Here is a 25,048-nt window from a genome sequence, read left to right as displayed (position 1 = left end):
GAGACCTCCTTAACCAAGACTTTAAGAGGTCGAGATCACCTTAACCAAGACTTTAAGAGGTCGTGACCTCCTTAACCAAGAATTTAAGAGGTCGTGACCACCTTAACCAAGACTTTAAGAGGTCGAGATCACCTTAACCAAGACTTTAAGAGGTCGAGACCTCCTTAACCAAGACTTTAAGAGGTCGAGATCACCTTAACCAAGACTTTAAGAGGTCGTGACCACCTTAACCAAGACTTTAAGAGGTCGAGACCACCTTAACCAAGACTTTAAGAGGTAGAGACCACCTTAACCAAGACTTTAAGAGGTCGAGATCACCTTAACCAAGACTTTAAGAGGTCGAGATCACCTTAACCAAGACTTTAAGAGGTAGAGACCACCTTAACCAAGACTTTAAGAGGTAGAGACCACCTTAACCAAGACTTTAAGAGGTAGAGACCACCTTAACCAAGACTTTAAGAGGTCGAGATCACCTTAACCAAGACTTTAAGAGGTAGAGATCACCTTAACCAAGACTTTAAGAGGTAGAGACCACCTTAACCAAGACTTTAAGAGGTAGAGACCTCCTTAACCAAGACTTTAAGAGGTAGAGACCACCTTAACCAAGACTTTAAGAGGTAGAGATCACCTTAACCAAGACTTTAAGAGGTCGAGATCACCTTAACCAAGACTTTAAGAGGTAGAGACCACCTTAACCAAGACTTTAAGAGGTCGAGATCACCTTAACCAAGACTTTAAGAGGTAGAGACCACCTTAACCAAGACTTTAAGAGGTCGAGACCTCCTTAACCAGCACCAAGACCTTAAGAGGTCGAGACCACCTTAACCAAGACTTTAAGAGGTCGAGACCACCTTAACCAACACCAAGACCTTAAGAGGTCGAGACCACCTTAAACAAGACTTTAAGAGGTCGAGACCACCTTAACCAAGACTTTAAGAGGTAGAGACCACCTTAACCAAGACTTTAAGAGGTCGAGACCTCCTTAACCAAGACTTTAAGAGGTCGAGATCACCTTAACCAAGACTTTAAGAGGTCGAGACCTCCTTAACCAAGACTTTAAGAGGTCGAGACCACCTTAACCAAGACTTTAAGAGGTCGAGACCACCTTAACCAAGACTTTAAGAGGTAGAGACCACCTTAACCAAGACTTTAAGAGGTCGAGATCACCTTAACCAAGACTTTAAGAGGTAGAGACCACCTTAACCAAGACTTTAAGAGGTCGAGATCACCTTAACCAAGACTTTAAGAGGTCGTGATCACCTTAACCAAGACTTTAAGAGGTCGAGACCACCTTCATCAATACTTTAAGAGGTCGAGACCACCTTAACCAAGACTTTAAGAGGTAGAGACCACCTTAACCAAGACTTTAAGAGGTCGAGACCTCCTTAACCAGCACCAAGACCTTAAGAGGTCGAGACCACCTTAACCAAGACTTTAAGAGGTCAAGACCACCTTAACCAACACCAAGACCTTAAGAGGTCGAGACCACCTTAACCAAGACTTTAAGAGGTCGAGACCACCTTAATCAAGACTTTAAGAGGTCGAGACCACCTTAACCAAGACTTTAAGAGGTCGAGACCTCCTTAATCAAGACTTTAAGAGGTAGAGACCACCTTAACCAAGACTTTAAGAGGTCGAGATCACCTTAACCAAGACTTTAAGAGGTCGAGACCACCTTAACCAAGACTTTAAGAGGTCGAGACCACCTTAACCAAGACTTTAAGAGGTCGAGATCACCTTAACCAAGACTTTAAGAGGTAGAGACCACCTTAACCAAGACTTTAAGAGGTCGAGACCTCCTTAACCAGCACCAAGACCTTAAGAGGTCGAGACCACCTTAACCAAGACTTTAAGAGGTCGAGACCACCTTAACCAACACCAAGACCTTAAGAGGTCGAGACCACCTTAAACAAGACTTTAAGAGGTCGAGACCACCTCAACCAAGACTTTAAGAGGTCGAGACCACCTTAACCAAGACTTTAAGAGGTCGAGACCACCTTAAACAAGACTTTAAGAGGTCGAGACCACCTCAACCAAGACTTTAAGAGGTCGAAACCACCTCAACCAAGACTTTAAGAGGTCGAGACCACCTCAACCAAGACTTTAAGAGGTAGAGACCACCTTAACCAAGACTTTAAGAGGTCGAGACCTCCTCAACCAAGACTTTAAGAGGTCGAGACCAGAACCAGACTGCTGTGAATCCAACACTACACTTACAATGTGGAACATACCACAGTCAATTTGGTTTGGAATGTCAACATCATCATAAAAAGACCCACATAAAAACATTAAGTTATACTTTCAACTTCATTAAAAAGTATTTGTTCAATTAAAAACAGTAAATGAGTCAATTCAAATGTGAGAATGTAAAACTGCCCTAGTCCCAAGCAAATATTTTTTTTATTTAATTGTCACTTAAAGGTGGGGTAGGTAATTTTGAGAAACCGGCTCGAGATACACTTGTTGTTATATTCCATGGAATGCTCTTAACATCCCGATAGCAATGAATATCTGAAGTGCTTTGACAAAAAATCTATAAAAAATCTATCATCTCTGGAAGCCGTGGCGCTGTAAAAAGCACGACCAATCATCTGAGCCGGCTAAAGTAACTGGATGGCCTACCTGCCTGTCAGCCTTCCATCTGTGCACAAACTCATCTCTGCCCTCATTGGTCATGTGCACGTTCGTGTGTGTTGGAGGAGGGGCTCTGTGAGGAAGGGGAAGATTTTTCCGGCTGTGTTTTTTCTAATTCTAGCGCACTCGAGCTGGTTTCTCCAAAAGTACCTACCCCACCTTTAAATTTACTAAAACAAATACTCTAAATGAAAAAAACTCCTGAAACAAAGCACTGTAACTTACATTTACAAAAATAAATACCAATTACGGTATTTTATGTTTATTTTACCCAATTACTTTATACTGTCTTTGTCTTTTTAACCTGCTTTTATTCCCCCTCTCATGAAATAACTGCCCCCCCTAGTGAAATTGGTCTAGAACCGCCCCTGTGACGATGCATCGACACCAGGGGCGCAGTTAGGACCTCGAGGGGCTCAGCCCAGAATTCTTTAAACCAACCGGTCATTAACTGAAACAAAGCGGCGGAGATACTCCCTTCTTCCACTAATCCCATCTAGCAGCTTGTAGTGGCTCAGCAGCGTCTCCACGGACCTGAGAGCAGCTCCTCCGGGGCACAATGGAGGCCTCGTGTAACGCTGTCTTCTCCTGGTCCCTGAAGGAATCCACAGCCCTCGTCCTATTGGTGGAGCCAGTAGTTGAGAGAGCCCTCGTCCTATTGGTGAAAATGCAGCGGCTCGTCTGGTCTTCAACCTTCCTAAATGTTCCCACACCACGCCGCTCCTCCGCTCCCTTCACTGGCTTCCAGTAACTGCTAGAATCCACTTCAAGACTCTGGTACTTGAGTACCATGCTGTGAATGGATCTGGCCCTTCCTACATCCAGGACATGGTTAAACCGTACACCCCAGCACGTGCACTCCGCTCTGCATCAGCCAAACAGCTCGCTGCACCCGCACTGCGAGGGGGACCCAAGTTCCCATCAGCAGAAACACGTGGGTTTGCTATCCTGGCTCCAAAATGGTGGAATGAGCTCCCCATTGAAATCAGGACAGCAGAAAGCTTACACATCTTCTTCAGACTGAAAACTCATCTCTTTGGACTCCACTTCCAGAGATAGAATTACTAACAAAGCACTTATATACTAATAAAGGGCTGGCTTATCTAAAGCCAGTTGAGCAGCACTTGAAATGTTTGGCTCTATGAAACCTGATGAACTTATATGATTCTGTTTTCTTCAAGGTTGTATCTTGTTGGTCGAACGCACTTATTGTCTCTCTGGATAAAAGCCTCAGCTAAATGTGATGTAATGTAATGTTGAGAGAGCCCTCGTCCTATTGGTGGAGCCAGTAGCAGGCCCGGCCTGGCCACCGATGGCCTGGCCTGCTAAGTGGCCTGCTGGCCTGAGGATTTCTTTTTGTATGTATTGTGAACGCAATGCTGCGCAAATGTGGGTCTGCCTCACACAGGGGGACTGGCTGTCTACATGATGTGGCCTGCGACATGGCCACGGTTACTTTTATTGTTAATGTTAGCATCTGGTGCTAGCTAGCTGCTCTAATGGATTTAAGGAGGTGTTTCAACAACAAGGTAGAGGAGAGTCCTCTGCTGTCGGCTCAGGGAGGTAAAGGACTCTGAGTGTTTAGATAGTTAACTAAGTTCTCAGTGGGTCTCAAACGGCTTGGTCACCTTTTATGTCAACACATATTTCCATTTGAGGGGGGAAACTGATGGCACAGAAGAAACTGATAGTGCCAGACCGGGTGTTTCATTCCCGGCCTGACTTATTGTCCCAGTCCGGCTCGGCCCAGTAGTGACTTCTCCACCGTCCATGTTGCGCCTCCCTTCCTGCTGAGTGCTCTGCAGCAGAAGACTGAATACTCCAGCTGTTCAAAGTGTCCTACTAGGTCCTCTACCTTCTGCAGTCCAACATGTGGAACCGATGTGTTTGAGCTGATGTGGACCTCTGTCTGCTTCCTAAACCCCTCGAGCCTCTCCTGTCCCTCACCTCTTCTCTCTGGCTCATCTGTAAAGCAACAGCAGCTATCTGCCCACAACACACATGTGCTCTATGTTTGACCTAGTTTACATATTTGTTCCTTGAATTAAGTATATCACTCTGCTTTTACACTGTATCTGTTTTATTGTCTCATATTGGTCTACATGTTATTTATGTTAAACCTGTTGAGTCTAATTGACTCGTCTCACCTGTCACTCTGGATCTTCCTCCTGTATGAAGAGATTGAGCTACATTTTATAATGAAATGTGATACGTTATAAATAAATGTGTTAATAATAATAATAATGTCCTATTGTGCACACACACACACACACACACACACACACACACACACACACACACACACACACACACACACACACACACACACACACACAAACACAAACTAATTTGTGTCCACTTGATGTCATTAGTACACAATGAACAAGGAACACAAGATGGTCGCTCACTTTATGGCTCACTAATGTGACTCGAGGGGAATTACTTTGTAGAGATTTGATAATAGTTCAATTGAAGCAACGAGCTGCTGCTAGCAGACAGACAGACAGACAGACAGACAGACAGACAGACAGACACACACACACACACACACACACACACACACACACACACACACACACACACACACACACACACACACACACACACACACACACACACACACACACACGACGACACACACCAGTGTTTCGTGCCAGACACGCAGCTGCTCAGACCACCTGAAGGTCCACCTGGTGGAAAATGGAGACAATGGGAAAAATGTCAGAAACCTGGCGGTCTTTCCGGGCCTCCACACTTGGTGCAGGGACACGTGAAGTGGACGTACACTTCATTACATTTCTGCTGTGTCTTGGGTATGTGAAGTGAACTGAGATCCTGCAGTTAAGCATGTGAAGTGTACGTCCCCATGGCTACTTAGCATGCAGAATGACGTCATTTTGCATGCTAAGTAGCCATGTGCTTTCTGGGGCTTAATCTTTATTGATATAATTTAAACATTCACTATAATAACTGTAGCGTCCGCGGCTGAATGATGGTCAGACTCTCTAACCGATGGTATCTGTTTATTGCACACCCTTGCTTTTATACAATCCTTACCAAGGTAAGAGCTTGTGCCCTTATCAGCCAGGTGCTAAAAACCCAATGCAACTATTTAGTATATTCATTTATAGGTAAAGAAAATTGGGGACTCGAGAGTGACTCGGACACCTGACTACAACACTGGTATTAAGGACGTAAGGGAGGTTTATCAACGAAGTACAGGTGTCTTTAAATACAGCTTTGAGTGCATCACTAGTCCGTGCAGCAGAGTGGCGCAGCGGAAGCGTGCTGGGCCCATAACCCAGAGGTCGATGGATCGAAACCATCCTCTGCTACTTTTAATTTTTTGAAAGCAAGTGAAAAATTAAGCAGACGATTTTTAATCAGATTTACAGAAATACACACTCTTGCTTTCACTTTTTCACTCAATGCTTCCTGATACGAGGTTTTAACTTCACAAGATATCTGGTTTGTTACAAACTGCGTCAGTGCTCTGATACAGCGATATTTAAACACTCCTGTCTGAAGATCACATCACTAAAGACAGTTTATCACCTCTAGAGTGTGTGCTAGTTCATTATGTTATGATATTAAAGAAAGGGGTTTTTACTCCCTCCCTGTTTGTGCTGTGATGCGTTGATCAGGACGTACTTTTAGTGGTCCTTCGGCCCCGTTCCAAACCGCGCCTCACCTCCTACCCCGCACACTAATGGCGCATTTCCACTACACGGCCTCGCTCTGCCTCGCTCGGTATGGCTAGGCCTCATTAGGCCTTGTTAGGACTGGCTCACTTTATGGCGCATTCCCATTACAGTTTAGGAACTGGGGCAGTAACTATAGTAACGCAGTGTAGGCGGAGCCGTGACGTCATCTGCAATGAGCGCCCCAGAAAAACAACACAGCCGTTAGCTGTTAGCCCTCAGAGCTCACAGCTCCTCATATCTGTTCAGAAACTAGACACAAGTTAAACAAGTACAAACCACAGACTGTCTGTGTCATGGAGAATACAGTCGCTGGTTTATTTATGTCTATAGGCCGTTGTTGTGAGTGTGGACGGTCGGAGCATATGCTGCGTTAGCTTAGCCAAATCTCCATTAGAAAACACGCATTTTAAAAGGTTTTTCGCCTGCCGTCTGTCTGCAGACTGGTCAAAGCATTAATTCATGGTTTTGACTAACCGGTATCAGTATGTTGTTACTTCAGCATCATTTTGAAACGTGTATTACAATTAAATCACAGTCAAATATGTTCATCTTGTTGTAGTTGTAGCCCCCTTGCCAATGATTCTCTCTAGTTTAGCATACTCAGCCCGATTCAGCCCGGTTGTTGGCCCGGAAAGAACCTCAATTTTATGGGGCCAGAAAAACTGTGAAATAGGACCCGCTAGCCGGAACTACGCCGAGTGGAAACGCAACCAAAAACGGGCCCCGCACGGCTCTGCACGCTTAAAGCGAGCTCCGCGCTGTAGTGGAAATGCGCCGTAAGATCAGATAAGAACTTTATTTATCCCCGTGGGGAAACTCTGGCATTTATAGCAGCAACAGGTCAGAGATTAGAATAATAATACAACACAAATAAAGGGATGAGGGGATCAAGGAAGTATTGAACGATATCACAGTGAAAGTTGAGCATGTGTTTGACATGTTGACTTACGTAAGGGTGCAGATGTGAGGGCAGGTTCAAGTCTTGTAAAAACAGTATGTCTGTACAGTCCTGGGTACTCTGAGAAATACATGGAGAAGATAGAGAACATACAAGAAGAGTGGAAACAAAGGAGAGCTGCTGCTACCGGTTTCTTGTGAGGATGATTTTGTGATCCATGATTTTAGAAAGTGTCCGGATCATTCTGTGTTGGGTATACTGACGGACAGGTGGAGCAACAGGTGGGGCAGGATAGAGGTGGGTGGTAGTGGAGTACTTCGTTACTGTACAACGGACAGGTGGTGGAGGACTTCATGGAGGCAAAGGAATTAGTTTGTTTAAATAATGGGCAAGGTACAAGACTCAGTGTTGGAGGTGGAACAGAGTCTGCGATCGATCTGACTCTGGAACAAGGGAAGTAGCTTCTGGCAGCAGTTGGGAAGTATTGATAACAGTTTGGGAGTGATCATCTTCCGATTTAATCAAGTTTGATAGAAGTCATGTGGTTGAGCTGGACGGTATCATGAGATGGACTTTTTCTAAAGCAAATTGGGAGATGTTGGCCAAAGTGTGTGATAATGAATTTGATAGGATTGATATGGCAGGAAGTATTGATGTCTTATCATATACACAGCCTTAATTAGATCGGCCATAGAATACGGAGTAATAGTGTATGGTTCAGCTGCATACTCTGCACAACAGGGACGTGCACAGACATTTGGAGGGGCTATTGCTCTAAACTGGAAAAAGGGCCTCCCCCCCCCTTGTTTTTAATGTAAAAGGTCCATAAAATAAAATAGGGTGGCTGTAATAAAAACACAACGCTGTCATTGCAAGTGACACTCATTGACTTTCATGTCCAACTGCTAAATTCCTTATTCAGGCAATTGTTTTCACACTGGGTCCCTCTGGATTAAACTCATCAATGCATCTGATTGGAAAACATCCAAATAGCCATTGTGATGGATGGCCAACCAGAGACAATAAATCATGTATTTTTTAGCTGCCCGGATTATAACAGGCAAAGACTCATTCTGAAAACTGCACTGGAACAACTTAACGTCAAGGACATGGATTTCAAGGCAATATACGAAATAGTGTTAATTTCGTCAGCTATTTTTTAATTTAGTTTTAGTCTTGTGTTCAATTTCCTTTTTAGTTTGTCATATTTAGTGACCTTCATCCTGTTTTTATTGAGTCAAGTTTTAGTCGGCTAAAAGTCTGAGCATTTTAGTCTTATTTTAATCAAAGAAAACTGTTGAGTCTTTTTTAGTCATCAGATTATACAGAACATTTCAGTCAAACTAGTCAAAACCAATAACATGTCATTTTAGTCAAACTTATTTCACAATAAGATGATATCTTGTGTTTATTTGATGAAAAACACAGGTTGAATGATGAAGAAACGTTGCAGGTTAGTGGTGTTTATACCAGCTGTGTTTTGGCCACATTACTTCCCTTAAAACGATGCATTCACTTTTTTTCTCCGCCTCATGGTAGTGAAAATGGGCCCAAAATATCACATCGTTTATTTCTCCCAAGCAGTGGTGCCGTTAGACTTTTTCGTTGTCAGTCATTTTGACGGACAGGATCGTAACATTTCCGTCATAATCCATTATTACCCGTCGAGTGCACAATTTATAACTCACTCGCGCTGACGGGGGGGTATTCGGTTAACGCGACCACTGCTCCCAAGTCCTGTTGTTGCCATTTTATTTTCTGTTAAATAAGGTTAGTTAAACCATGAGTTAGACCCAAGTCTTCCTGACAGTCCACACTGTGCCGCTGCCCGGTGTAATTCAAATGTACCGCCGCGCGCAGCACGGACACACAGCTGCTGCCCAGCCGCAGCACCGGAGATGGAACTGCTGGGAGAAAAACTGACTATCAGAGATGTAACGTTATGTTTGATCATATTTCCTCTCCTCATTTTTTGTCAACGAAAGTAAAGAGAGATTTTGGCATAGTTTTTATTTAGCAAACTACATTTTCGTCTCGTCACTTTTCGTCAATGATATTGCATGATGATTTCGTTACAGTTATTGTTTGTGCAGTCTCGTCATCGTCTCGTTTTCGTCATGGAAAAAAAGGTCGTTGACGAACAAGTTTCTTCATAGTTTTAGTCAAAGAAATTAACACTAATATGAAAGTAACTCAAGAAATGAAGTAAACAAGCTGATCTTCAAGTTCCTCAAAAACACTGGTCTGAGGACAAGGATTTAATATGGACATTTAATAACTCAACAGTAGGTGGCGATATATGCTCCAAGTGGAAGCGATGCGCCATTAAAGAAAAAAAGAAGGAGAAGAAGAAGAAGAAGAAGAAGAAGAAGAAGAAGAGGCGACTGAGTTCTGCAGAGATTCAACCGGAGATTGAGGCTCCGCGGCTCCGGAGGTGTGTGTGTGTGTGTGTGTGTGTGTGTGTGTGTGTGTGTGTGTGTGTGTGTGTGTGTGTGTGTGTGTGTGTGTGTGTGTGTGTGTGTGTGTGTGTGTGTGTGTGTGTGTGTGTGTGTGTGTGTGTGTGTGTGTGTGTGTGTGTGTGTGTGTGTGTGTGTGTGTGTGTGTGTGTGTGTGTGTGTGTGTGTGTGTGTGTGGGTAGCCACTGTGGCCACGAACATGGCTTCCTAAAGATCAGGCAGCTCGCCAGCAGGATGTCTGAAGTAGAGCTGTGATAGAGTAGAAGGTGATGCAGTGGATGCAGAAGTGAACAGATATTGAAGTTATATGTAAAACTGAACAAGCTAAAAATAGAATGTGAAATAAAATAAGGATTCTTTTAACAGTAAGGAATAAATAAATGAGATGCAGTATATTATATGTGTTTATCAGAATGTCCCTTTTTTCTTCATATTTGACATTAAGAATTATTCTCAGAAAATAACCCTTTTTTCAGAATTAGGCTTCATTTGAATTTCTTTCCTCGTACTCTCACCTTGACTTAACTATTTCACTTTTTCTCATCATTTCACTTTTTGTATCTGAATTCTTCCCATATTGTTCAGAACATCCTTTGATAATGAGGATGAGCTTCTGATGTCTGCAGGATGAGCTTCTGATGTCTGCAGGATGAGCTTCTGATGTCTGCAGGATGAGCTTCTGATGTCTGCAGGATGAGTGAGCCGTCCCCTGACCTCTGGGGTGAGTTCATATATTCCGTTGACCTCTCAACAAGAACCAGGATCACATCTAATGTAAGTTAAAGGTCCCATGTCATGCTTCTCTGGTTCTGACCCGTCCCCTTGTGTTCTGTACCTTCTGCATGTGACCGGTCTGCAGAGTCTCAAACCCTCAAAGTGCACCCTGTAGAGCAGGGATGGGCAAATGGCGGCCCCCACCTCCTCTTTTTGCGTCCCTCAGATTAATTTATAAACAACGTAATTAATACAATTTAAACTTTTATTTTTATTTATTTATTTTTATTTTATTTTTTTACTTGTAGTACTGATACCGTCCACTAGACTCCTAGTTACGTCACGAGCTGCGTACATGATTTCAAATACCACAAAATAATCTATGTATTGAGTTTGTTTCCCGGGGAAACCCTCACAAGAAACACCGGCTGTTGTTTTGTCTGCTGTGACGTTAGGTTGCCTCTTGTCATTATTCCTTTACAAGCTTAACAGTTGTTTTTATCCTCTGAATTTGGCGAAAGAAGTTTAATATTCTAAAAACCAAGACTTTGTTTATTTGAAATCAGATGAAAACAAGAGCTCCAACAAGCCGTGTAGGACAGAGAGTGAATACACAGACTATACAGAGATGCTGTTTGAGAAACCAATGTGAGTTTGGAACATTGAACAATGTGAATCTATTCTAGTAGACCTCAACAATGGAACTATGGTCAGTGGAAATGACCATGACATGGGACCTTTAAGACTGTTTAGGTTTAACTTTTTATTGAACTTACTTGAAGTTATTGTGAACCAAAGTTTAGGTTTAACTTTTTAAAAACCTACCTACCTACCTACCTACCTACCTACCTACCTACCTACCTACCTACCTACCTACCTACCTACCTACCTACCTACCTACCTACCTATCCACCTACCTACCTACCTACCTACCTACCTATCCACCTACCTACCTACCTACCTACCTACCTACCTACCTACCTACCTACCTACCTACCTATCCACCTACCTACCTACCTACCTACCTACCTACCTACCTACCTACCTATCCACCTACCTACCTACCTACCTACCTACCTACCTACCTACCTACCTACCTACCTACCTACCTACCTATCCACCTACCTACCTACCTACCTACCTACCTACCTACCTACCTACCTACCTACCTACCTACCTACCTACCTACCTACCTACCTACCTATCCACCTACCTACCTACCTACCTACCTACCTACCTACCTACACACACACATTTCTTCTGGTCTTGTTTCAGACCCCGGGAAGCCTGAAGCCCTGCACAGAGTCCTGCAGGACGTCAAGTCTCCGTGCCTTCAGTCAGCGCTGCAGGGCAAAGAGCCCGAGGAGGAAGAGCCCGAGCTGAAGAGGAGGAAGATAGACCTCATCTTCAAGGACGTCCTGAAGCTGAAGGAGGAGAAGGAGGAAGAGGAAGAGGAGGAGGAGGAGGAGCAGTGTGGAGGGAAACACCTCCTCCAGATCAAGAAGATTCAGGTGGGATCTGTTCAGTACTAATAATAAAGCTTTTTATACACACAGCAGCTCTCCACATAGCAGCTCTCCATACAGCCCTCTCCATACAGCCCTCTCCATACAGCCCTCTCCATACAGCCCTCTCTATACAGCCCTCTCCACACAGCCCTCTCCATACAGCCCTCTCCATACAGCCCTCTCCATACAGCCCTCTCTATACAGCCCTCTCCATACAGCCCTCTCTATACAGCCCTCTCCATACAGCCCTCTCCATACAGCCCTCTCCACACAGCCCTCTCCATACAGCCCTCTCCATACAGCCCTCTCCATACAGCCCTCTCCACACAGCCCTCTCCACACAGCCCTCTCCATACAGCCCTCTCCATACAGCCCTCTCCATACAGCCCTCTCTATACAGCCCTCTCCATACAGCCCTCTCCATACAGCCCTCTCTATACAGCCCTCTCTATACAGCCCTCTCCATACAGCCCTCTCTATACAGCCCTCTCCATACAGCCCTCTCTATACAGCCCTCTCCATACAGCCCTCTCCATACAGCCCTCTCCACACAGCCCTCTCCATACAGCCCTCTCTATACAGCCCTCTCCATACAGCCCTCTCCATACAGCCCTCTCCATACAGCCCTCTCCATACAGCCCTCTCCATACAGCCCTCTCTATACAGCCCTCTCTATACAGCCCTCTCCACACAGCCCTCTCTATACAGCCCTCTCCATACAGCCCTCTCCATACAGCCCTCTCTATACAGCCCTCTCTATACAGCCCTCTCCATACAGCCCTCTCCATACAGCCCTCTCTATACAGCCCTCTCCACACAGCCCTCTCCATACAGCCCTCTCCATACAGCCCTCTCTATACAGCCCTCTCCATACAGCCCTCTCCATACAGCCCTCTCTATACAGCCCTCTCTATACAGCCCTCTCCATACAGCCCTCTCCATACAGCAGCTCTCCATACAGCAGCTCTCCATACAGCCCTCTCTATACAGCCCTCTCTATACAGCCCTCTCCATACAGCCCTCTCTATACAGCCCTCTCCACACAGCCCTCTCCATACAGCCCTCTCTATACAGCCCTCTCCATACAGCCCTCTCTATACAGCAGCTCTCTATACAGCCCTCTCTATACAGCCCTCTCTATACAGCCCTCTCCATACAGCCCTCTCCATACAGCCCTCTCTATACAGCAGCTCTCTATACAGCCCTCTCTATACAGCCCTCTCCATACAGCCCTCTCCATACAGCAGCTCTCCATACAGCCCTCTCCATACAGCCCTCTCCATACAGCCCTCTCTATACAGCCCTCTCTATACAGCCCTCTCCATACAGCCCTCTCTATACAGCCCTCTCTATACAGCCCTCTCCATACAGCCCTCTCCATACAGCCCTCTCCATACAGCCCTCTCCATACAGCCCTCTCTATACAGCCCTCTCCATACAGCCCTCTCTATACAGCCCTCTCCATACAGCCCTCTCTATACAGCCCTCTCCATACAGCCCTCTCCATACAGCCCTCTCTATACAGCCCTCTCCATACAGCCCTCTCTATACAGCCCTCTCCATACAGCCCTCTCCATACAGCCCTCTCCATACAGCCCTCTCTATACAGCAGCTCTCTATACAGCCCTCTCTATACAGCCCTCTCTATACAGCCCTCTCCATACAGCCCTCTCCATACAGCCCTCTCTATACAGCAGCTCTCTATACAGCCCTCTCTATACAGCCCTCTCCATACAGCCCTCTCCATACAGCAGCTCTCCATACAGCCCTCTCCATACAGCCCTCTCCATACAGCCCTCTCTATACAGCCCTCTCTATACAGCCCTCTCCATACAGCCCTCTCTATACAGCCCTCTCTATACAGCCCTCTCCATACAGCCCTCTCCATACAGCCCTCTCCATACAGCCCTCTCCATACAGCCCTCTCTATACAGCCCTCTCCATACAGCCCTCTCTATACAGCCCTCTCCATACAGCCCTCTCTATACAGCCCTCTCCATACAGCCCTCTCCATACAGCCCTCTCTATACAGCCCTCTCCATACAGCCCTCTCTATACAGCCCTCTCCATACAGCCCTCTCCATACAGCCCTCTCCATACAGCCCTCTCTATACAGCCCTCTCTATACAGCCCTCTCTATACAGCCCTCTCTATACAGCCCTCTCTATACAGCCCTCTCCATACAGCCCTCTCTATACAGCAGCTCTCTATACAGCCCTCTCTATACAGCCCTCTCCATACAGCCCTCTCCATACAGCAGCTCTCCATACAGCCCTCTCCATACAGCCCTCTCCATACAGCCCTCTCTATACAGCCCTCTCTATACAGCCCTCTCCATACAGCCCTCTCTATACAGCCCTCTCTATACAGCCCTCTCCATACAGCCCTCTCCATACAGCCCTCTCCATACAGCCCTCTCCATACAGCCCTCTCTATACAGCCCTCTCCATACAGCCCTCTCTATACAGCCCTCTCCATACAGCCCTCTCTATACAGCCCTCTCCATACAGCCCTCTCCATACAGCCCTCTCTATACAGCCCTCTCCATACAGCCCTCTCTATACAGCCCTCTCCATACAGCCCTCTCCATACAGCCCTCTCCATACAGCCCTCTCTATACAGCCCTCTCTATACAGCCCTCTCTATACAGCCCTCTCTATACAGCCCTCTCCATACAGCCCTCTCCACACAGCCCTCTCTATACAGCCCTCTCTATACAGCCCTCTCTATACAGCCCTCTCCATACAGCCCTCTCCATACAGCCCTCTCCATACAGCCCTCTCTATACAGCCCTCTCCATACAGCCCTCTCTATACAGCCCTCTCCATACAGCCCTCTCCATACAGCCCTCTCTATACAGCCCTCTCCATACAGCCCTCTCCATACAGCCCTCTCCATACAGCCCTCTCCACACAGCCCTCTCCATACAGCCCTCTCCATACAGCCCTCTCCATACAGCCCTCTCCATACAGCCCTCTCCATACAGCCCTCTCCATACAGCCCTCTCTATACAGCCCTCTCCATACAGCCCTCTCTATACAGCCCTCTCCACACAGCCCTCTCCATACAGCCCTCTCCATACAGCCCTCTCCATACAGCCCTCTCCATACAGCCCTCTCCATACAGCCCTCTCCATACAGCCCTCTCTATACAGCCCTCTCCATACAGCCCTCTCCATACAGCCCTCTCCATACAGCCCTCTCCATACAGCCCTCTCCATACAGCCCTCTCCATACAGCCCTCTCCATACAGCCCTCTCCACACAGTCCTCTCCACACAGCCCTCTCCATACAGCCCTCTCCACACAGCCCTCTCCATACAGCCCTCTCCATACAGCCCTCTCCATACAGCCCTCTCCATACAGCCCTCTCCATACAGCCCTCTCCATACAGCCCTCTCCATACAGCAGCTCTCCATACAGCCCTCTCCATACAGCCCTCTCCATACAGCCCTCTCCATACAGCCCTCTCTATACAGCCCTCTCCACACAGCCCTCTCCATACAGCCCTCTCCATACAGCAGCTCTCCATACAGCCCTCTCCATACAGCCCTCTCCATACAGCCCTCTCCATACAGCAGCTCTCCATACAGCAGCTCTCCATACAGCCCTCTCTATACAGCCCTCTCTATACAGCCCTCTCCATACAGCCCTCTCTATACAGCAGCTCTCTATACAGCCCTCTCTATACAGCCCTCTCCATACAGCCCTCTCCATACAGCAGCTCTCCATACAGCCCTCTCTATACAGCCCTCTCTATACAGCCCTCTCTATACAGCCCTCTCCATACAGCCCTCTCCATACAGCCCTCTCTATACAGCCCTCTCTATACAGCCCTCTCCATACAGCCCTCTCTATACAGCCCTCTCTATACAGCCCTCTCCATACAGCCCTCTCCATACAGCCCTCTCCATACAGCCCTCTCCATACAGCCCTCTCTATACAGCCCTCTCCATACAGCCCTCTCTATACAGCCCTCTCCATACAGCCCTCTCTATACAGCCCTCTCCATACAGCCCTCTCCATACAGCCCTCTCCATACAGCCCTCTCCATACAGCCCTCTCCATACAGCCCTCTCTATACAGCCCTCTCTATACAGCCCTCTCCACACAGCCCTCTCCATACAGCCCTCTCCATACAGCAGCTCTCCATACAGCCCTCTCCATACAGCCCTCTCCACACAGCCCTCTCCATACAGCCCTCTCCATACAGCCCTCTCCATACAGCCCTCTCTATACAGCCCTCTCTATACAGCCCTCTCCATACAGCCCTCTCTATACAGCCCTCTCTATACAGCCCTCTCCATACAGCCCTCTCCATACAGCCCTCTCCACACAGCCCTCTCCATACAGCCCTCTCTATACAGCCCTCTCCATACAGCCCTCTCCATACAGCCCTCTCCACACAGCCCTCTCCATACAGCCCTCTCCATACAGCCCTCTCCATACAGCCCTCTCCATACAGCCCTCTCCATACAGCCCTCTCCATACAGCCCTCTCCATACAGCCCTCTCTATACAGCCCTCTCCATACAGCCCTCTCCACACAGCCCTCTCTATACAGCCCTCTCTATACAGCCCTCTCCATACAGCCCTCTCCATACAGCCCTCTCCACACAGCCCTCTCCATACAGCCCTCTCCACACAGCCCTCTCCATACAGCCCTCTCCATACAGCCCTCTCCATACAGCCCTCTCTATACAGCCCTCTCCATACAGCCCTCTCCATACAGCCCTCTCCATACAGCCCTCTCCACACAGCCCTCTCCATACAGCCCTCTCCATACAGCCCTCTCCATACAGCCCTCTCCATACAGCCCTCTCCATACAGCCCTCTCCATACAGCCCTCTCCATACAGCCCTCTCCATACAGCCCTCTCCACACAGTCCTCTCCACACAGCCCTCTCCATACAGCCCTCTCCACACAGCCCTCTCCATACAGCCCTCTCCATACAGCCCTCTCCATACAGCCCTCTCCATACAGCCCTCTCCATACAGCCCTCTCCATACAGCCCTCTCCATACAGCCCTCTCCATACAGCAGCTCTCCATACAGCCCTCTCCATACAGCCCTCTCCATACAGCCCTCTCCATACAGCCCTCTCTATACAGCCCTCTCCACACAGCCCTCTCCATACAGCCCTCTCCATACAGCAGCTCTCCATACAGCCCTCTCCATACAGCCCTCTCCATACAGCCCTCTCCATACAGCCCTCTCCATACAACCCTCTCCATACAGCCCTCTCTATACAGCCCTCTCCACACAGCCCTCTCCATACAGCCCTCTCCATACAGCCCTCTCCATACAGCCCTCTCTATACAGCCCTCTCTATACAGCCCTCTCCATACAGCCCTCTCTATACAGCCCTCTCTATACAGCCCTCTCCATACAGCCCTCTCCATACAGCCCTCTCCACACAGCCCTCTCCATACAGCCCTCTCTATACAGCCCTCTCCATACAGCCCTCTCCACACAGCCCTCTCCATACAGCCCTCTCCACACAGCCCTCTCCATACAGCCCTTTCCATACAGCCCTCTCCATACAGCCCTCTCCATACAGCCCTCTCCATACAGCCCTCTCCATACAGCCCTCTCCATACAGCCCTCTCTATACAGCCCTCTCCATACAGCCCTCTCCACACAGCCCTCTCTATACAGCCCTCTCTATACAGCCCTCTCTATACAGCCCTCTCCACACAGCCCTCTCTATACAGCCCTCTCCACACAGCCCTCTCCATACAGCCCTTTCCATACAGCCCTCTCCATACAGCCCTCTCCATACAGCCCTCTCCATACAGCCCTCTCCATACAGCCCTCTCCATACAGCCCTCTCTATACAGCCCTCTCCATACAGCCCTCTCCACACAGCCCTCTCTATACAGCCCTCTCCATACAGCCCTCTCCATACAGCCCTCTCCATACAGCCCTCTCCATACAGCCCTCTCCACACAGCCCTCTCCATACAGCCCTCTCCATACAGCCCTCTCCATACAGCCCTCTCCATACAGCCCTCTCCACACAGCCCTCTCTATACAGCCCTCTCTATACAGCCCTCTCCATACAGCCCTCTCCATACAGCCCTCTCTATACAGCCCTCTCCATACAGCCCTCTCCATACAGCCCTCTCCATACAGCCCTCTCCATACAGCCCTCTCCATACAGCCCTCTCTATACAGCCCTCTCCATACAGCCCTCTCTATACAGCCCTCTCCATACAGCCCTCTCTATACAGCCCTCTCCATACAACCCGTCTCCATACAGCCCTCTCCATACATCCCTCTCCATACAGCCCTCTCCATACAGCAGCTGCAGCTCAGAGTGCTCTGACAGCACGCATCACGCTAGGATACACACTGATGTAGCATGTAGCTGTATTAGTACATACTGATGCAGCATTTAGGTGTATTAGTACACACTGATGCAGCATGTAGGTGTATTAGTACACACTGATGCAGCATTTAGGTGTATTAGTACACACTGATGCAGTACTGTAGGTGTATTAGTACACACTGATGTAGCATGTAGGTGTATTAGTACACACTGATGCAGCATGTAGGTGTATTAGTACACACTGATGCAGTACTGTAGGTATATTAGTACACACTGATGCAGCATGTAGGTGTATTAGTACACACTGATGTAGCATGTAGGTGTATTAGTACACACTGATGCAGCATTTAGGTGTATTAGTACACACTGATGCAGCATGTAGGTGTATTAGTACACACTGATGCAGCATGTAGGTGTATTAGTACACACTGATGCAGCATGTAGGTGTATTAGTACACACTGATGGTGTATTCTCCTGCAGGAGGAAGAGGAGGGGCCGTCCACCTCCAGCTGCTCCAGCTGTGTGAAACTGAGGAAGAGGATCGTGGAGCTGGAGGAAGAGCTGTCCCAACTCAGAGGAGGGCGGGGGGGCGTTCCAACATCCTCCACTCAGGAGCCCCCCCACCCCGAGCAGGGCCCCGTCGAGGACTCTACAGGTGGGATATATTATTATAGGGGAGGGTATTTTATTCTGAACTCAGTTCTCCAGGCTTTTTATTTTGAAGTCAATAATTATTGGGTTTTATTTTGAAGTGATTTCTTGGTCACACTTTTATTCGCGGTCAGTTCAGTGCTTTTATTTTGAAATCACTACATGGCCAAATATCCCTCTGTTACCTCATTCACACCAACGTAACTTCGGGTCAAGCGCCGTGCTAGAGCTTTTCAGGTTCAGAACCGGTTCTTCGGTTTAGCTCCGGCTCTTTTCACACCGCCCAGAGTCCGACTGGTGCTGCGTCATGACGTAACCGTTTGCGTGCCTGCTTCATAAAGCCAGACCGCGTGGAAACCCCTCACAGCTAACACCGACAACCACAACAATGGCCGATTGTGCTCCAGCTTCCTCTGTACCTCTTCAGAAGACCAGATTCCCAGTAGGTAGCTGGTCTCTTCAGTGGACCACTGCTGCTTGTTAACTTTCTCCATCGTTGTGTACAAACTGGATAAAACGCGGGCTTGTTGTTGTTGTTCAGGAGTTGATCCCGCCACTGCCCCCGCCTCGACGTAAGCGTGACGTATGCTTTGCTTTTGCTCTAGCCGGACAATTTTTTTGGTGCTTGAAACGAACCGGATTCCGGAGCTAAGAGGCTGCTCCGCTGCGGTGTGAACAGGAAAACCCGGTGCTTTTCAAGCTCCAGCTCCGAACCGGCCCTGAAACACCGTTGGTGTGAATGAGGTATTAGTGTTCTGTTTAGAGTTGGGAACCGAAACTCGGTTCCAGATGAGAACCGATAAGAAAATGAAATCGGGGAATCGATAAGAACCGGAATCGATACATTTCAAACGATACCCATCCCTAGTCCTTTTACATGAATTAAAACCTGGTATCAAAACCTGTTTGTGTTTACCTGCAGGGATGGAGCGCTCAACGCCCCCTCAGGTTCTGGATGAAGACGACCCGGACGCGGACTCGGCTGACGACTCGGTCGCGGTGGATCTTGTGATTTCTCCCGAGGATTCGCTGAAGCTTTCCTCGGGAGGAAGCCGTCGGATCCGCCGCTTCAAACAGGAGTGGCTGAAGAAGTTCTGGTTCCTCCGCTATTCGCCGACCCTCAACGAGATGTGGTGCCACGTCTGCCGGCAGTACACCGTGCCGTCGTCCCGGACCTCTGCCTTCATCGTGGGCTCCAAGCAGTTCAAGATCCACACCATCAAGCTGCACAGCCAGAGCAACCTGCATAAGAAGTGCCTGCAGCTGTACAAGCTGCGCATGCACCCCGAGAAGACGGAGGAGATGTGCCGGAACATGACGCTGCTCTTCAACGCCGCTTATCACCTGGCCGTGGAGGGCCGGCCCTTCTCAGACCTGCGGCCGCTGGCAGAGCTGCTGAAGAGGTGCGAGCTCAAGGTGGTGGATCAGTACCTGAACGACGGAGACTGTCAGATCCTGCTGCACCACATCGCCCGCGCGCTGAAGGAAGACCTGGCCGAGAAGATGCGCCTGTCTCCTTTCTTGAGCGTCATCATGGACGCCCAGAACGACGACCTGTTCTCGGACATGGTGGCCGTCTACGTGCAGTTCATCTCCTACGAGGGCTCCCCGAACACGGAGTTCCTGTCCTTGCAGAGACTTGGAATGCCCAGTGTGGACGGGTACCTGCAGGCGCTGGACCGGGCCTTTGGCGTGCTCGGCCTCAGGTTCCAGGACATGCTGGTGGTCGGCCTCGGGGTGGACGGGACCAACATCTCGGCAGGAACGAGAGCCAGCCTCTATGTGGCGGTGCAGAAGACCTTCCCCTGGATCCTGTGCCTTCCCATCATGATCCACCGGCCCCACCTGGAGGTCCTGGATGCTATCAGTGGGAAGGAGCTCTCCTGCCTGGAGGACCTGGAAACCAACCTGAAGCAGCTCCTCAGCTTCTACCGATACTCCCCCCGCATGATGGCCGAGCTGCGGTCCACCGCTCCAACTCTGTCGGAGGAGACGGAGTTCCTGGGAGACATCAGAGCCATTCGGTGGATTATCGGAGAACCCAACGTCCTGAACGCGCTCATCAAAGACTACCTGGAGGTGGTTGCGCACCTGAAGGAGATCAGTAGCCAGACGCAGAGGGCCGACGCCGCGGCCATCGCCCTCAGCCTGCTCCAGTTCCTCCTGGACTACCAGTCAGTGAAGCTCATCTACTTCCTCCTGGACATCATCGCCGTCCTCTCGCGGTTGGCCTTCACCTTCCAGGGGGAAAACCACTTCCTGGTGTCGCAGGTGGAGGCCAAGATCGAGGACGCCATCCTGGAGATCGGCCAGCTGGTGGACTTCCCCGGAGAGTACCTGCAGGAGTTTGAAGAGAACTTCCGGGAGAGTTTCAACGGTGTCGCTCTGAAGAACCTGCGAGTCGCCGAGTCCAAGTTCCAGTCGATCCGGGAGAAGATCTGCAACCGGAGCCAGGGCATCCTGTCCCAGAGGCTGGACCTGCACAGCCGCCCCTTTGCAAAGGCCTGCAGGGTTCTGGATCTGAACACCTGGCCGCACAGCCGCGAGGACCTGCAGGCGTACGGGGAGGAGGAGATCCAGGTGATACTCGAACACATGGAGTCCCTCCCCTGCAGAGGTGTGGAGGCACGGGGTAACCTGTTGGGCGAGTGGAAGGACCTGAAAGCAGACTACTTCAGCATGAACGGCTTCAAGGAGGTTCTGGTTCACGTCTGCAGGTACAGGCAACGCTTCCCTCTCCTGAACCGGGTCCTGCAGGCGGTCCGGGTGCTGCCCGGCTCCACTTCCTGCTGCGATAAAGGCCGGGCATCTCTGCAGAAAATGTGCAAGAACAACCGGTCGCGGTTGAGTCTGGAGCAGATGAACGACCTGCTGACGGTGGCCGTTAACGGGCCGCCCATCGCACACTTCGACGGGAAGCGAGCGCTGGACAGCTGGTTCGAGGAGAAGTCCGGCAGCAGCCGCTCTCTGTCGGCCGAGGTGTTGAGCAGGAGGTCTGCCGCGGAGCAGAAGAGCGTCCTGCACAGCGTGGACGTCAACACGGAGTTTTACCCCGACGTCTAACGGTCCGTCTGCAGATCAGAGAGTCCGGTTGTTGACCTGGAGTTCAGACCCCAAAGATTTATGATAGGAATGTACAGTAGGGTCTCCAGCTCATAGAACCTGCTGGATGCTAACCTGCATATGTTGGGACATTTACACAGTTAGCATAAGTTGCATTACTTGGCGCAGGGGGGGTCCAACCTACCACGGCCCATTTTGAAACGGCCCTCAGATCATTCAAATAGTATAATGAAGTATGGCGCACAAATTAAACTTGTGCTTGTCATATATTGTACTAATTAAATAAATATGTAGAAATATATATATCATAGTATTCATGTGTGCCCACTTTTGAAATAAATGCAATCAATTGACCTTTCGCAAAGCCACGCCCCTAAATGCCCGTTGTCCAATCATATTCGATCACGTGCGCGGCTCCCTGTGGAAGTCCGACAAGCTTAGCGTTCAAATTCATTGCGAAAATGGTGAAGCGTTGTGCTTATGGTCTTTGGAAATCGGATAGCAGATATCCCATAAGCTTAGAGGGGGGGGGGGCGTGATATTTTACCCGTTTCCTAAACCCAAAACCCGAGAGGAGAGATGCCGCCAGTGGATAAAGAAATGCGGCAGGCCCCATGCCCAGCTGAATATGGCGAATATCAACAAACACAAATAAGTTTGCTCCAAGGTAAATACGTGCTAACGTAGCTAGCTAGCTAGCAAAGATTACATTCACAAATTAACTAACTAATTTAATTAACTAATTTCACTCACTAACGTTAGCTAAAGTCACACGACTACAGCTGTAAGCTGTGTGCTTCTAGGTCGTTTTGACCATGTATATCACTTGATGCATAATAATGTCTGAACAGCTGAGCTCCGTTATTAGTCTACCTGTGGTCAAAGTACAAACAAGAAAGCCAACAGGCAATCATTCATTTATATTTTGCTTTAATCTTTGTAGCATTTTGTTAATGGAAAGCCTACTGCCGACTTCCCTAATCCTGCTGCACAAGTGGGCACCCCGACCCCCACAAAGGAACAACAAGGTGGATGCAGAAAGCCACCAAGGAAACGGTAGTTAACTTTAGACAAACTACAACATGTAATGCCTCTTGTGATTGGATTGTTTTATTCCAAAATAATAATAATAATAATTCCGTCGAATTTGACATACAGCTCATGTGGTTTTTTACTCTTGCACTGCGACCTGTATGCAAGTGCCTCTATTGATGTTGTGCCTCCCTCTTTTCTAATGTTCATACTGTGGATATAACCCTCCATAGCGTATTGTAGCCCCTTTTGTCGGGACCTGGAGGATATTGCTGCGTTATTGCTCCAAAATGAGTCTGTTAAGGCGACTCCGACGTTACGGAGACCCTCCATTATGGCTTTGTTTAACGCATCTGGCTCTCAGCTTGTCGGACTAGCAACAGTAACCAAGGGGGGGCGTGGCTTTGCGAAAGGTCAATTACAGTTGGAAACATTATGGAGCCCAATACCTTTATGACATACCATGAAATCCAGCCTTTCTACTTCCTGTTTCTATCAGCGATCTGAAGCTTCTGCTTTAAGGAATGAAACTCTCTGGAGAGCCGGGATGTTTCTTACAGCATGTTCAAGTATCAAGCTTCATTTACCTGCATTGATTGATTTACTAACTGATGATAAGGCGGGAAACCTCTAGTGATCTTCCTGTATGTGCCCCTCGGAGGACACAGTTGGGCCCCCCTGCCTCAGCGTGTGCAGACGTTAGCTACATATTGGCTGATTTGGACGGTTTTGAGGGTTGGAGGAATCCCATTGGCCCAGGGAGACACTGCCCTCAGGGTCCAACACAGAAACACAGCCTCTCTGCTCCACACTAACACTGTGTGTGTCTCAGCTGCAGGCCGGGGACACTGAGGCTGCAGAGAGACCTGTCACACACACCATAATAAAGCACTTGTTATCAATGCAATCAATCAGCACTTGTTGGCAGAATGAGAGTTGGTTCTCCGTGGGGAACCGGCAGCGATGGGGGCGTTCAGAGATGTGTGTGAAAGGCTTTTTATACTTCTATTCAAAGCAGACTCTGTATGAACTGTATCAAGTGTAAATGTGTTTGTAAGGACAGTATTTTTCTGGTGACTGAATGCAGAGCTGAAGGTGCTCTGAAGAGTCCCTGCTCACACACTGAGGATCTGTGTGACGATGGCAGAGGACCTTGGTCTCTCTGCGGCCCCTCACCAAGCTGGCCATGTGAAAGGGAAACAACGGTCTAAGAGTTCTAGCCAAGACGCATCGTTCCTTAGTGTGTGTGTGTGTGTGTGTGTGTGTGTGTGTGTGTGTGTGTGTGTGTGTGTGTGTGTGTGTGTGTGTGTGTGTGTGTGTGTGTGTGTGTGTGTGTGTGTGTGTGTGTGTGTGTGTGTGTGTGTGTGTGTGATCCAGGAGTATAGTAGAGACGCAGGCCCCGCGCTCTGCCTCATGTTCTGTTGTCTCTGAAAGACGCCCTGTTCTGCTCACAGATCTGTATTATCTGTTTCTATGCTTCCACATAAAGACACTTTCTGAATGACTTCATATTGTCTGCTCTTTGGAAAGGTCTCCTATTCTCCATGTCTCTCCTACATCAACATGTGTCCCCTCTTCTCCATGTCTCTTCTACATCAACATGTGTCCCCTCTTCTCCATGTCTCTCCTACATCAACATGTGTCCCCTCTTCTCCATGTCTCTTCTACATCAACATGTGTCCCCTCTTCTCCATGTCTCTTCTACATCAACATGTGTCCCCTCTTCCTCATGTCTCTCCTACATCAACATGTGTCCCCTCTTCTCCATGTCTCTTCTACATCAACATGTGTCCCCTCTTCTCCATGTCTCTCCTACATCAACATGTGTCCCCTCTTCTCCATGTCTCTTCTACATCAACATGTGTCCCCTCTTCTCCATGTCTCTTCTACATCAACATGTGTCCCCTCTTCTTCATGTCTCTTCTATATCAACATGTGTCCCCTCTTCTTCATGTCTCTTCTACATCAACATGTGTCCCCTCTTCTCCATGTCTCTTCTACATCAACATGTGTCCCCTCTTCTCCATGTCTCTTCTACATCAACATGTGTCCCCTCTTCT

At 48.5% G+C, this 25,048-nt stretch overlaps 1 protein-coding gene across 5 annotated transcripts; it reads left to right on the top strand.

The window, feature by feature from the left end:
- Positions 1–9,523: 9,523 nt before the first annotated feature.
- Positions 9,524–24,492, top strand: prdm11 (PR domain containing 11). Of its 5 annotated transcripts, none has more exons than XM_079680251.1 (5): positions 9,524–9,670; positions 10,297–10,413; positions 11,682–11,917; positions 18,723–18,897; positions 19,816–24,492. In XM_079680251.1, exons 2-5 carry the CDS (start codon positions 10,386–10,388, stop codon positions 21,954–21,956), a joined length of 2,580 nt encoding a protein of 859 aa, XP_079536377.1. In that variant the 5' UTR covers positions 9,524–9,670; positions 10,297–10,385; the 3' UTR covers positions 21,957–24,492. The 5 variants fall into 5 exon arrangements, with proteins under 5 accessions (XP_079536377.1, XP_079536375.1, XP_079536378.1 ...); XM_079680249.1 differs by having other exon boundaries at positions 9,566–9,670; positions 10,278–10,413; XM_079680252.1 differs by lacking the exon at positions 9,524–9,670 and adding an exon at positions 9,727–9,958.
- Positions 24,493–25,048: the final 556 nt, after the last annotated feature.

This window comes from Notothenia rossii (assembly GCF_949606895.1).
Source record: "Notothenia rossii genome assembly, chromosome: 5".
Classification (NCBI taxonomy): Eukaryota; Metazoa; Chordata; class Actinopteri; order Perciformes; family Nototheniidae; genus Notothenia; species Notothenia rossii.
Note: the sequence above shows the minus strand (reverse complement) of the source record. Positions and strands in the feature narration are given on the sequence as shown.